Source organism: Marmota marmota, unplaced genomic scaffold, assembly GCF_001458135.2.
Source record: "Marmota marmota marmota unplaced genomic scaffold, marMar, whole genome shotgun sequence".
Classification (NCBI taxonomy): Eukaryota; Metazoa; Chordata; class Mammalia; order Rodentia; family Sciuridae; genus Marmota; species Marmota marmota.
The window spans coordinates 1,627,024-1,639,872 of record NW_026000254.1 but is presented as its reverse complement, the minus strand read 5'-3'; the positions used below and the strand labels follow the sequence as shown (position 1 = coordinate 1,639,872).

Below are 12,849 nucleotides of genomic sequence, written 5' to 3'. Positions count from 1 at the left end.
AAAAAAAAAAAAAAAAAATACTACATCTAGATATAACACATTCAAACTGTAGAAAATCAAAGAGAAAGAGAAAATCTTGAAAAAAAAGCCATAGGAACAAAGCACCTTACCTCTAGGGGGATAAGGATATGAATTACATGATACTTCTCTTCAGAAATCATGGAAACAAGAAGAGAGTGGAGTGAAATATTTTGTGTCAAAGCAGAAAACCACCCCAGCTTAGCATTGTCGATACTTCAAAATTTTCCTTCCAGTGTAAAAGAACTAAGGACTTACTTTCTCAAACAAAAATTGCAGGAATCACCAGCAGTTGACCTTTTTTTGCAAGAATTTTTGAAAGCAGTTTTTTTGGTAAGGAGAAAAATAGTATATTTAAATACTTTGATCACATAAAGGAAGAAACAGTGTTAGAGAAGGAATAAATGAAGGTAAAATAAAATATTTTATTTTTATTTTTAATTTATCTAACAGATAACAATTTGTTCAAAATCATAATAGCAAAATTCACTGGGTGAACATGACTTATGTATATGTACAATTAATGAAACAATTTTATAAAGGATGAGAGGGAAGTTTTAGGAATACTCTGTTGCAAGATACTTGCACTATGCATGAAGCTGTACAGTGTTATCTAAAAGTGGCCTTGAATTAGTTGCAGGTGCACATTGCAAAATCTAGGGCAACCCCTAATTTTTTTTTCAACTGGATATGATAAGAGATGAGAAATAATTAGATAGTGTAAAATACTCAATTAAAACTACAGAACTCAGAAATGAGTAGAAGACAAAAATAGGAATAAAGAATAAGGCAACAAACAAAAAGCAGTTATATATGGCAAATATTAATCCAAGTATATCAGTAAATCACTTTAAAAATGAATGTTTTAAATATGCCAATTAAAAGACAGATCCCCTGGCATGGTGGTGTACTCCTGTAATCCTAGCAACTAGAGAGGCTGAGGCAGGAGAATCACAAGTTCAAAGGCAGCCTCAGCAATTTAGTGAGGCCCTGAGTGACTTAGTGAGACCCTATCTCTACTGTCATGTATAACTAATTATAACACATAAAAAAATAAAGAAAGGTATGGGGTTGTGGCTTAGTGGTTAAGCACCCCTGGGTTCAATCCCCAGTATGAGAGACAGAGAGAGAGACAGAGAGAGAGAAAGTTGAATTTTGTTTTATTATCTACATTGGCAATGCATCTCTCTCTCTCTCTCTCTCTCTCTCTCTCTCTCTCTCTCTCTCTCTCTTTCTCTAAAAATATGAAACTTCAAATATAAAAATACAGGTAGAATAAAAGTAAAGAAAAAGACAAAGATATACCATACTCAAAGCAAAAGAAAACTGGGGAAGATATATTCATTTAATATAAAATGGACTTTGGAGCAAGGAAATTAATAGAGAAGCAAGTGCATACTATTTTGATAAAAAATTCAATCCCCCAAGAAGACATAACAATGCTTCATGAGAATGCACCTAACAACAGTGCCAAAATACATGAGGTAACAATTAATATAACCGAAAGGAGAAAGATGAATTAACTATTATAATTAGAGACTTTACTATCCCTCTCTCAGTAATTGACAAATCTCAGGGGCAGAAAATCAGTAAGGATAGAGTTGACCTGAACAGCACCATCAATCAACAGAATCTAATTGACATTTGTAGAATACTTCCTCTACCAACAACAGGATACACATTCTTCTCAAGCTCACAAGGAACATTTACAAACAGATTACATTCTGGGCCATAAAACACAGCCTAACAAATGTAAAACAATATAAATCATACAAACTATGCTCTCAGACCAAGTGGGATTAAACTAGTAGTCAATAACTAAGATAGCTGGGAAATTTCAAAACAAGTGGATATCAAACAACAGACTTATAAAAACATATTTTGTCCCTGATTGACAAGAGGTTCGACCTTCTAGGTCCCTAGCCACTCACTTTTCTACTGTTGTTCTCAGGAAAGGCCATCTTTTTTTCATTTTTTAAAAATTTTATTTGTTGTTTTTAGATATACATGACAGTAGAGTATATTTTGACATATATGGAGTACAACCCATTCCAATTAAGATCCCATTCTTGTGGATGTACATAATGTGGATTTAAATTGGTGGTATAGTCATATGAAAGGCCATAATTTTAAGTCTCAGCCCTCTCACAAGGGAAACAACACTCAGCTCCCTACTCCAGGATCCATGACCTAACCCATGAGCTCTCCCAATAGTAAGAAAGACACCACAGTAGAAGCATTCAAGACATCTCTTATCAGTTTAAGGTGTACAGAAAGGCAAATCTCAAATGTCCTTCTTGTGGTCTCTGAAATACATACCTGTCTAAAGGATGTATAATATTTTCTTAGGATCACTGGATTTGGCATCTCTCAAATAGGAATTTAAGTGCCTGACACATCAACTACTAGCTGTGTGACTATAAGAAAGTCACTTTGCCTCTTTGAGCCTCAGTAAAACACAGGAGTGATATTAGTGCCTTCTGCATTATGTTTCTGTAAAGATCAAATGAGCTGATGCATCTAAAGTATTTAATATGGTGTCTGGAACACAGTAAGCATTCTATAAATGATACTCAATACTATAATGTGCATAACCTATTCCCTGAACCTACTATGTGCCTGGCCCTATGTTAGGTATTGTCATGGAGGAAAGAGACAGGAAGAAGCAGCATTCTAAGCCCTGTTCTCAGAGGATTTGATAAGTGTCTGAAGAATGAACAGTCTGTGACAAGGACTATCTGGGTGAGAAGGGTAAAAGTAGACATCTCAAAGATGATCTTTCTGGAGAAGGAACAACTGAAAGAATAATGAAGATCTGAATAAATAAAGAGGAAGTGGGAGGATGTGCTAAAAGGCACAACAAGAACATAGTTTTAGAGATAAAGCAGAATCTTGGTTATCTGGAGGCTTCTGAGAAGACTAGCCTAGAATAAACAGAGAGTGAGAATGATAACAGATTAGAGCAAAACCAAAACAAAGTCATTGAGAGATAGCTACACAGACCTGAAATCTGAAGACTCCTGAACTTTAGAGTCCTGGACTCATTGAGTCCTGGGTCATAAGGTTAGGAACCATAGAACACATGGATTCCAGGGCTCTGAAAACAGAGTTTGAACTTTTTAGACCATTGCTGTCTATTAGAACTTCCTTGATTATGAAAATATTCTAAAATTCTGCGCTATCTAGTTATAGTAACCACTGGTCACATGTAGTTATTGAACATTTGGAATGTGGCTATTGCAAGTAAAGAACTACATTTTAAAATTTTCTTTAATTTTAACTAAGTCACATTTCAATCTAAATAGCTACATGTGACTAGTAGCTGCCATACTGGATAATACAATTCTAGGCCTTGAACTGAAAAGCCCATAGAGCATCTTGACTTGATAATCCTAGACTTACTGAATGCTGAAGTCAGAGTGTGTGAAAGCCATACAGCATTTAGACCTTAGTACCTTGCATAGAAAGAACCTTTCAAGCTCAGAAACCTCAAGTCTTGTCCCATCTTCTTTACTTTGTCCATATCCCACAGACTAAAAAAGCCATGAATGTGATCCTCAGTGACCTGCAAGCCAATGACTACTTCAACATCATCTCCTTTTCTGACACAGTTAGTGTCTGGAAAGCTGGAGGTTCAATCCAGGCTACTATCCAGAATGTCCACAGTGCCAAGGATTACTTGGGTCGCATGGAAGCTGATGGCTGTAAGTGTTAGACCTCCCTACCCAAATGGGCAGACTGGTGATTTTGAAAATTCCCAAAACCCTCTCTTTACTTCCCATCCTCCTCACCTCTCACAGTGCCTGAAACTGTCTCATTTTATATAAATATGTCCCTTCATGCTCTGTGTTACCCTCCCATCTCCCTTTCCCTATAGAAAGCTGATTCCCTATGTATCTTAGGGCACATTTATCTTAGGTCCTGAGTTTCTTCCTCCTCAAAGCAAATACTCAGAAGAATTTGCTAAGACTTTTAAAATCAATAATCTAGATATTTATTTTTAAGTATTTGAGCAAATTTCTGCTTTTGATCTATCCCCTCTCAATTACTGAAGTCTCTCCCACCCACCCCTCCTGTCAACTTCTTCTCCTGTAGCAAGAAGGTGGGGGGGGGGCTATCTTTGGGTAGCTGCCAGTATGACTAGGAAATGAGACACCCCCCCCAAAAAAAAAACAATTGAAGAACAGTCAAAGACAGAAAATTATAAAAGCCAAGGATGTATGGGCCCTACCACCAGGTCTCAGAGATACTGGGTGGGGCCAAAGGAGTTGGGAAGGATAAGCAGCAAAATGAGAGAAGATGAGATATGACTAAGCCTGGGAGATTGGTGAAGTATCCAGTGTGTCTGCAGTGGGGATAGAAGTGACTAGAGAACGTGGTCTCACAGTCTTCTCTCCGATTAGGGACTGACATCAATGCAGCTCTGCTGGCGGCTGCTTCAGTGCTGAACCATAGCAACCAGGAACCTGGGAGGGGCCCCAGTATGGGGAGGATCCCTCTGATCATCTTCCTAACAGATGGGGAGCCCACAGCCGGCGTGACAACCCCCAGTGTGATCCTCTCCAACATTCGTCAGGCACTGGGCCATAGAGTATCCCTATTCAGTTTGGCCTTTGGGGATGATGCTGATTTCCCACTGCTGCGTCGCCTGTCCCTGGAGAACCGGGGAGTAGCCCGACGCATATATGAGGACACTGATGCAGCCCTGCAATTAGAGGGCCTTTATGAGGAGATATCCATGCCTCTGCTGGCAGATGTGCGTCTGGACTATCTGGGCGGCATGGTTGGGACCTCCTCTTGGGCTCTCTTCCCCAACTACTTTGGTGGCTCAGAGCTAGTGGTAGCTGGCCAGGTGCAGCCAGGTGAGCAGGAACTGGGCATCCACCTAGCAGCCCGTGGCCCCAAGGGTCAGCTCCTGGTGACCCGCCACAGTGAAGGAGCCACCAACGGCAGCCAGAAGGCATTTGGTTGCCCAGGAGAGCCAGCCCTCAACATAGCCCTATTCATCCGCCGCCTCTGGGCCTATGTCACCATTAGAGAGCTGCTGGAGGCACGTTTTCAAGCCCGTGACACCACCACTCGCCATCTGCTGGCTGCCAAAATCCTCAACCTATCCCTTGAATACAATTTTGTCACACCTTTGACTTCACTGGTCATGGTGCAGCCCAAGGAAGCCAGTGAGGAAGCCAAGAAACAGCCATCCACCACAGCCGGGCCAACCACCATCATGCCCTCATCCAGCAGCAGCCATGGCTTAGGGACTGGCACAGCTCAGCCAGCCTTGGTGCCCAAGGTCTCCCCCAAATCAAGGCCTATAAAACAAACTTCAACTGCTATGGCTTCTACAAAGATGTCCAGTTCCAACAAGTTAGAGCCACTGGGTCAGAGCTCTAGTGCCTTATCTACCTTAGCACACCCAAAGCCCAAAACTCCAGTGCAAGATTTTGGCACCTTGGCCCACCCAACTCTCAAGACAAAGCCTGTTGCCCTTACACCCTCAAATTCTAGTACTCTATTGCTTACAAAGTCTGGCACTCCATCACATCAGAATCCTGGTGTTACATCACCCATGAATTCCAAGACACAAGTTCTACCTCTGAGTTCTGGCATCCTGGCCCAGACCAAAGGTGGCCCACAGCATTCTAAACCTGATAATCCATCACGACCTAAAACAGACTCCCCATCACACTCACAACCTGGGGTAGTCACATCACAATCACCCAAAAGCCTGTCACAGCCCAGACCTGGAGTTTCTATACTTCCGATCCCCAAACACCTGCCACATACCAGACCTAAAATTACTGCTCCCAAGACCCCAAATAACCTGCCACACCCTAGACCTGGTATCCTCTTGCCTAAGACCCCTAAAATCCTATCACCTCTTAAACCTAGTACCTTACCTCACCAAACTTCTATAAACTTATCACTTTCCAAACCTGGAACCCCAACCCCCCATACACTGAAAACTCCACTACCCCCTAGACCTGCCAGACCCAGGCCCCCACCTTCTCAGAGCTTTAACACATTCTCAAACACAGTCTTAAGTTCTACAGGTCCCAGCAGTACCATGACCAACTCTGTCCTTGAAGAACCCCTCCCTGCCCCCCTTACCCCTACTCCGCCTTCTCTGCTACCCACTGGAAGGCTCTGGCCTCAGCAAGACCTGTTGTTAAGGCCCCAGGGCACAAGGCAAGCACTGGGACCATCTGTGCTGGGGGTCCCAACAATGGTCCTACCCAACAACTCCAGTTCTGAGCAAGAAGGCAGCCCTCCAAACCTGCCAATCTTGCTGCCTTCCAGCACCCTCTCTGAGGCCATCAGTCTGCTCCTTCTTCCAGAGGAGCTAGAGCTGCTATCTGAGTCAATGATGGAGTCCAAGTTTGTGGAGTCTTTGAACCCACCAGCTTTCTATACCTTCCTCACTCCTGATAAAGATGGTAAGTGCCGTGAGCAAAAGGGCAAGTCATGGTGGGCAAAGGAGAGTGTGAATGAAGACCACTAGGAGCTGGGAATCTAAAAGGCATGTGCAGATTCTAGCTGTTTGCTTAGTTGCTTTGGGACTTTGGACTAGTTGCTTAACATTTCTGGGCCTCAGTACATAAGCACAGAATTAAAGGCCTTGGGAAGGTTGAACAGAAACAAACTAGTCAAGCTGTAGTCTTGAAATTTGCATTGTTGGACAAGAGAATTTATGATAATTCCAAAGCGAGAGAGATATATAGGATTATAAATTGGAGGATCTCTGGCAGCAGAGGTCTGATTGGCTTTTCTGTGTTCCATGAACATCCCTGCTTAATAATAGGGGCATAAAAATTTGGGAAGATGATGATAATTACCTTTAAGTTTTCCAAAGACTATAATGTAATAACATTTTTAGCTCTTTCCATGTGCAGGTACTTTTCTACATATTGTACTTGTTGCTTCTCATTTGTTTCTCACAAGAGACTGTTCATAAATGCTTTACACATAAGGAAACTAAATTATACAGAGGTAAAGTAACTTCTTTAATGTTACACAGCTAGTCAGAGATTTGAACCCATAAAATCTGGTCCCAAAAATAAATGTGCCTCACCACTCCACTCTTCTGTCTTCCTATAGGAAAGAGTGACACGTCCTGGGTGATCTTATAGGGAAAGATTTAAAACAGTTGAGTGTGGCAGTAAATTATAGAGATGCAAATTTGGAAATGACATCTTCTTCAACACATCCCTCTCCCTCACCCGCCCCCAATATCCCATCCATCCCCAGTTCCTGGCAATGTTACCTCTAATATATTTCCCCAATCCACCCACTTATCACAACCCTGTCATTATCTCAGAGCAGAACACCATTGCATCTCATCTAGAAAACTGTTCCAGCCTCATCACTGGTCTCTGCTTCCTCTCCTGTCCTGCTACAAGTCATTCTCCCCCTGCAGCCAAAGGAATCTTTTAAAGTCACAAGTCTCTTCAGGTTACTTTTCTACTTAATTTCCCCCAAGCATTTCCCATCACACTGGGGATGAAATCCAAAGTCCTCTTCATGGCCTTCAAAGCCTTGCATTCAGTGATCCCTACCCCTATAACTCTCTGTCCTCATCTTCTCCCACTCTCTACTAATTTTCTAGACTTGGGGCCCCACTGGTCTTCTCTCTGCTCCTCCCATGGGCTCTTTCCTAGCCTCCACTCAGGAACTGCTTTCAAGTTACTTCCTCTATTTGCCCTCCCCCTTCCTACTACTTTCATTCCTTTCCATTGCCTCTAAAATTCCAGTTCTGCCTTAGATCTTAGATCAGATCTCCTTATCAGCCCTCCCTGCAGGCCACTTCAGGCCTCTATTACTCATTCAGTCAATCCATTATTTGTTTTGTGTACAGCATTTATATATACCATTTGTAATTATGATTTTCTTTATGCCTGCCTCCCTGGCTGAACTATCAAATTCACCAGGTCAGAAACCATGTCTGTCTTTTCCAATATCATATCCCTGAAGCCTAAGCAATGCTTGAATGAATTAGTGTATTATTTATGTATGAATGCTATGAATAAGAACTTTGTACATATCTGGGCTTGAAAGACAAAGAAATTGTAATGAACATAAACTCCCAGCCCTAGATATGGTCGTTTTGAGAAGCCAGTGTGGGCTTTCCTAGTCAGAAGGAAGACGGGCCCTTTGGTGAACAGAGAACCTTTGCCCTGAGAGTATGAAGGATTTCTCTTATTTCTTCGAGTGTGGCAGGAAATCCACATTGGGATGGCGATTCTGAGGAAATTCTGGGAGGAACTGGAGGGAGCATGGACACTCAGGGAAGTTCTGTGGGTTCTGCAAAAGGTAAGCAAGGAGCCCTTAAGCCTTCATTTCCACTTAATTAGAATTCTTAATGACATTATGGGAACTCAGAGAAAAATTGAAGTATTAATTTTCTATTGCTTACATAGTAAATAACCAGAAATTTAGCAGCTTAATGCAATGCCCATTATCTCAATCCATTTTAGGTAGCTATAACTGAATGTCATTAGACTAGGTAATTTATAAAGAGTAAAGGTTTGTTCATCCAACAGTTCTGGATTCTGAGAAGTCGAAGGTTGAAGAGCTACATTTCTGAGAACCTCCTTGGTGGTAGGAACCCTGTGCAGAGTCCCAAAGTGGTTCAGTGAAACAGAGCAAGGTAGAAAGAGTTCATTTTTATAACAAAGTCATTTCTTGATAACCCATTAATCCATTAATAGAGCTGGCCTTGAAAAATAACTAGGAATTTCTCCTTGGTAGTTAAGGAAAAAGAAAACATTCCAGGTGGCAGGAAAAACAGGAGAAAAAGATAACTCCAGAAGGCAGGACACTCATAAGAATAGTCAGTTCAGCTGAGATACAGCATAAAGAAAACATTGGAGAGTTAGGAAGGGGCTAGATTCCAGAAAAGCCTGAAATGATGAGCTCAGGAATTTGGCCCTTGTGTGGGATGAAGTGATTCAGAGGCCATGGTGTCTCAGGGTTCCTAGAAATGTGTTAGATCTGTCCCTCACTATTCAGGCTCTCTCTCCTTTGCAGGCACATTTCCAAGAATCTTCACCTTCTCATCCTCTGGTAAGCCAGCCATCTCTATCACTCTCCTTCTTTAGTACAGGACAACTCATGCACTGGGACTGGGTGGGGCTGGGCTCTCTCTCTCTCTCTCTCTCTCTCTCTCTCTCTCTCTCTCAATAGATATAGCCACTTCCCTTCTCCTTTCCTTTCCTTCTCCTCCATCCCATTCCTTCCAAGACCATAACTTCAGAGTTACATCTCCTGCCTTACAGTGGATGGGGACCCCCACTTTGTGATCCACATCCCACACTCAGAAGAGAGGATCTGCTTCACACTTGATGGACGCCCAGGAGATCTGCTGCAGCTCATAGAGGACCCGAAGGCAGGTGAGAGTCACAGTAACTTCATCTCCACACAACACCACAGCCAATATACTCATGTCAATATCTCCAGATATTTGGCATCTCACTAACACCCAGTAACCCATAAAAACACATGAGGACACACACAAAAATGCACAAAAGCACCAAGATACTCACAGAAACACACACACTGGGGCATATGGTAAATGATTTTTATATTCCTCACACTAAAAATATGCAAATATGCATCCAGGCACACAGCAACACATGATACATGCCCAGATATACACAATAAACACACTCAGACACACAAGGTGATACTCCCAGATTCATCCCAATTTCTAGGAATTCAGCACACAAAGACAGCACACATTCTCTAGTACTCTAGACATATAAAATGCAATGATGCACAGACATAGTCACACATGTGATGACACATATCCATATGCATGCACACTGACATCCCAGATATACATCGGTATATACAACATACAACCAGGCACACACAACATACACTATTGTACCAAATCATAGAACACCAACATATCCAAGGCATACATTAACATACAACAAAAGACACACTCTATCATGCCACCTTCTTCAAACATGGAGATACACTTACATGCCCAGAGATACTCCTCCCAATATAACCAAACATACTCTCTCTCTCTCTCTCTCTCTCTCTCTCTCTCTCTCTCTCTCTCTTTCTCGTAAACACATACATATATGTGCAAATCACCACACTGGGGTGAGCATGTGCACACATATTACCTGTCCTCACACACAAAAAACTGAGGGTGGACCATGGTGGAATTATTTTCTCTCGAGCTAGACTTCTAGCCACATATCTATAGTAGTTCATCTGGACCCTGGGCCCCAAGACCTCATCCCTGCTCATACTGTGGGTGATGATGTGAATGCTCAGGTGAAAGCCCATGCTCTGGACCCACACTCCCCTTGCTCCAGGGCTGCATGTCAGTGGGAAACTGCTTGGAGCACCACCAAGACCAGGCCACAAGGACCAGACCCGCACCTACTTCCAGATCATCAAAATCACTACAGACAAACCTCAGGCCTACACTATCACCATCAGCCGTAGTTCCATATCTGTACAAGGTGAGAGCACCTTGTGCCTGTCCTGGGACCAGCCTGCACTAGTGAGGAAGCCCCAACTAAAGCTCCAAGTAGCTGCTGCAGCCCGCCTCACTCTCCACATTGGAAACTACCTTGAGTTCCTCATCCTCCGGCACCGCTACAGACATCCCAGCACACTACAACTACCCCACTTGGGATTCTATGTGGCCAATGGCTCAGGTCTCAGCTCCTCAGCCCGTGGCCTAATAGGTAAGTACTGCTAAGGCTGAGAGGAGCAAGGGAACACCAGTCCCAAGAGAGACCTTTGGCAGGATGAAAGGCCAGTGGGCTCCCAGCACTCTGAATACCCAATCACAAAGAGGAATCAGAGCAGGCTCTACCCTTGAGGAACTCCTGGTCTGAGAAAAAGAAAGGTCCAGACATGAACAGTGATCACAGGGATGGATCAATCCTGAATAGAAAGTAGTCTAGGGAACTAGAAAAACCCAGGGAGGGAGATCTTGCTCAGCCTCAAAGCTCAAGAAAGACCTTCTACAGGAGAAAAAGAAAACTGCCTACATTGCATCTAGAAGGCTGGGCAAGAATATGGGTGAAAGGAATAGAGATTGGAGAAGCTAGAACTGGAGTGGTCAGAACTCGGTGCCAAGATGAAGAATTTGGTTTTATCCTAAAGACAATGAGAAACCATGAAAGGTTATAAGCAGGGAAGAGACACAGTCAGATGAGAGTATTATTAAGTTCTCTCTGGATCTTTATCCTACTGTGAAAGAGACTGCAGGTCCAGAGATAGTAGTAGAACCTAAGGAAGAGGCCCCCAACAGTTTGGACAATGACATTGGGTTGGACAGATACTTTTTCCTCCTCTGGGTCTCCCTGTACTTCTCTCCTTCCCCCCAATCTGCCCTGTCTCTCCTCCAAAGCTGGCTGTCCTCCTTCCTCTGCTATCTTATCTGTCTTAGCTTCCTACTTCAATACTACACCCCTGTCACATCTGGATCCTCCATATTTCCCACAGTGACCATCTTCTTCCCTTCTCCAGGCTTTTGCTTCCCATCCACCTGCCTACTTTTCCTTCTGGTTTTCCTACTTTAGGATCTTCTCAGAGCTCTGATCAGGGACTAAGGACACAACTCTGATATTTTCTTTCTCAGGGCAGTTCCAGCACACAAATATCCAACTAGTGAGAGAGCCCAATGGGCCTTGTCTGCGGAGGCACCAAGATCCAGATGTGCCTGTAGTTCTAGGCAAAAGGCTGCTGAAGGAGTCACCAAGGCTGCTGCCCCGCTGGGCTTCCTGCTGGCTGGTGAAACGCTCTCATGTAGAGCAGCTGCTGGGCCAGCCCTACCTTGCCTATGTCCTGTGATGGTTCCTGAACACCAAAACAAGAAGACTTGAATTTGGGACATCCAGAAGGCAGCACATAGAGTGAGCCAGGGACAAAGACCTAGTGACACAAACACATACACTCACACATGTGCTAAGAGATCCATATACTATGATATATAAACATGTAGATATGCAGACCTGTGGACCTACAGGCTTAGGGATTCCTATCTCTGCACAGTCCTTCCTGTCTCCAGTCTCTACTCCCTCCAAATCCATACTTCACAACACCCCTGGAAGTGACTTTCTTAAAACAAAAACTGAGTCTCTTGTCCTGGTCACAACTTTCTCTGGCTCTCAGGGTATATTTAAGGCTCCTGGAGTTTCCATAACAAACCACACTCCCTCCCATCACTGGATCTTTGCATGATTTCTTCCTTCTGCATGGGACACTCTTTCTTTACTTCATGTAAGTAAATTTAATTCACCCTTCACCTCTCAGTTGCCACCTCTTCTAAGAGGCCTTCTCTGACCCTTTCCTTAGATTGAGTTTGACTCCTTCTTCCATGTTCCCATAGCCTAATGCCATCCCCTTCTAGTTTACAGCACTTATCATACAGTGTAATAATCATCTAGTTACTCATCTGGATCCCTAACTTAGAATGTAAGCTCTTTCAGGGCAAGGGCCTTTTCTGAATTATCCATGTAGCCCCAGTGCCTGGCACATAGTAGGTGCTTAGTAAATATCTGCTGATGAATGAAATAAACAAAGAGATCCCATGAAATAGCAGTACACACACAAATATATATGCTCACAATGAAAGACACAGAATTACACACAGAAAGATAGCAACAAGGACACAAACATGGAAATAAAGGGACAGAGACTATGGAAACACAAGCCACAGGGATATCAGAACAAAAGAAACCATGGATATAGGAACATACAGACATACAAAGAAAGAGTCAGACATACAAAGGCAACAGAATCAGGAATAAAAGTCTAGAAAGAAAAACAGATGCTCTCTTGCTGAGCCTCTATGACCCC

General features: G+C 43.0%; 1 protein-coding gene across 1 annotated transcript in view; it reads left to right on the top strand.

Annotated features, from left to right (window-relative positions):
• The window catches only part of Itih6 (inter-alpha-trypsin inhibitor heavy chain family member 6), a 27,095-nt gene extending 14,600 nt beyond the window's left edge, over positions 1-12,495 (top strand). Inside the window, exons 6-13 of the mRNA XM_048796697.1 lie at positions 3,551-3,722; positions 4,422-6,207; positions 6,319-6,455; positions 8,236-8,328; positions 9,046-9,081; positions 9,294-9,407; positions 10,350-10,727; positions 11,630-12,495. Of these exons, the coding sequence (XP_048652654.1) occupies positions 3,551-3,722; positions 4,422-6,207; positions 6,319-6,455; positions 8,236-8,328; positions 9,046-9,081; positions 9,294-9,407; positions 10,350-10,727; positions 11,630-11,841 (2,928 nt within the window). The 3' untranslated portion in view covers positions 11,842-12,495. The remainder of the gene's footprint in view (positions 1-3,550; positions 3,723-4,421; positions 6,208-6,318; positions 6,456-8,235; positions 8,329-9,045; positions 9,082-9,293; positions 9,408-10,349; positions 10,728-11,629) is intronic.
• The last annotated feature ends 354 nt before the right edge of the window (positions 12,496-12,849 follow it).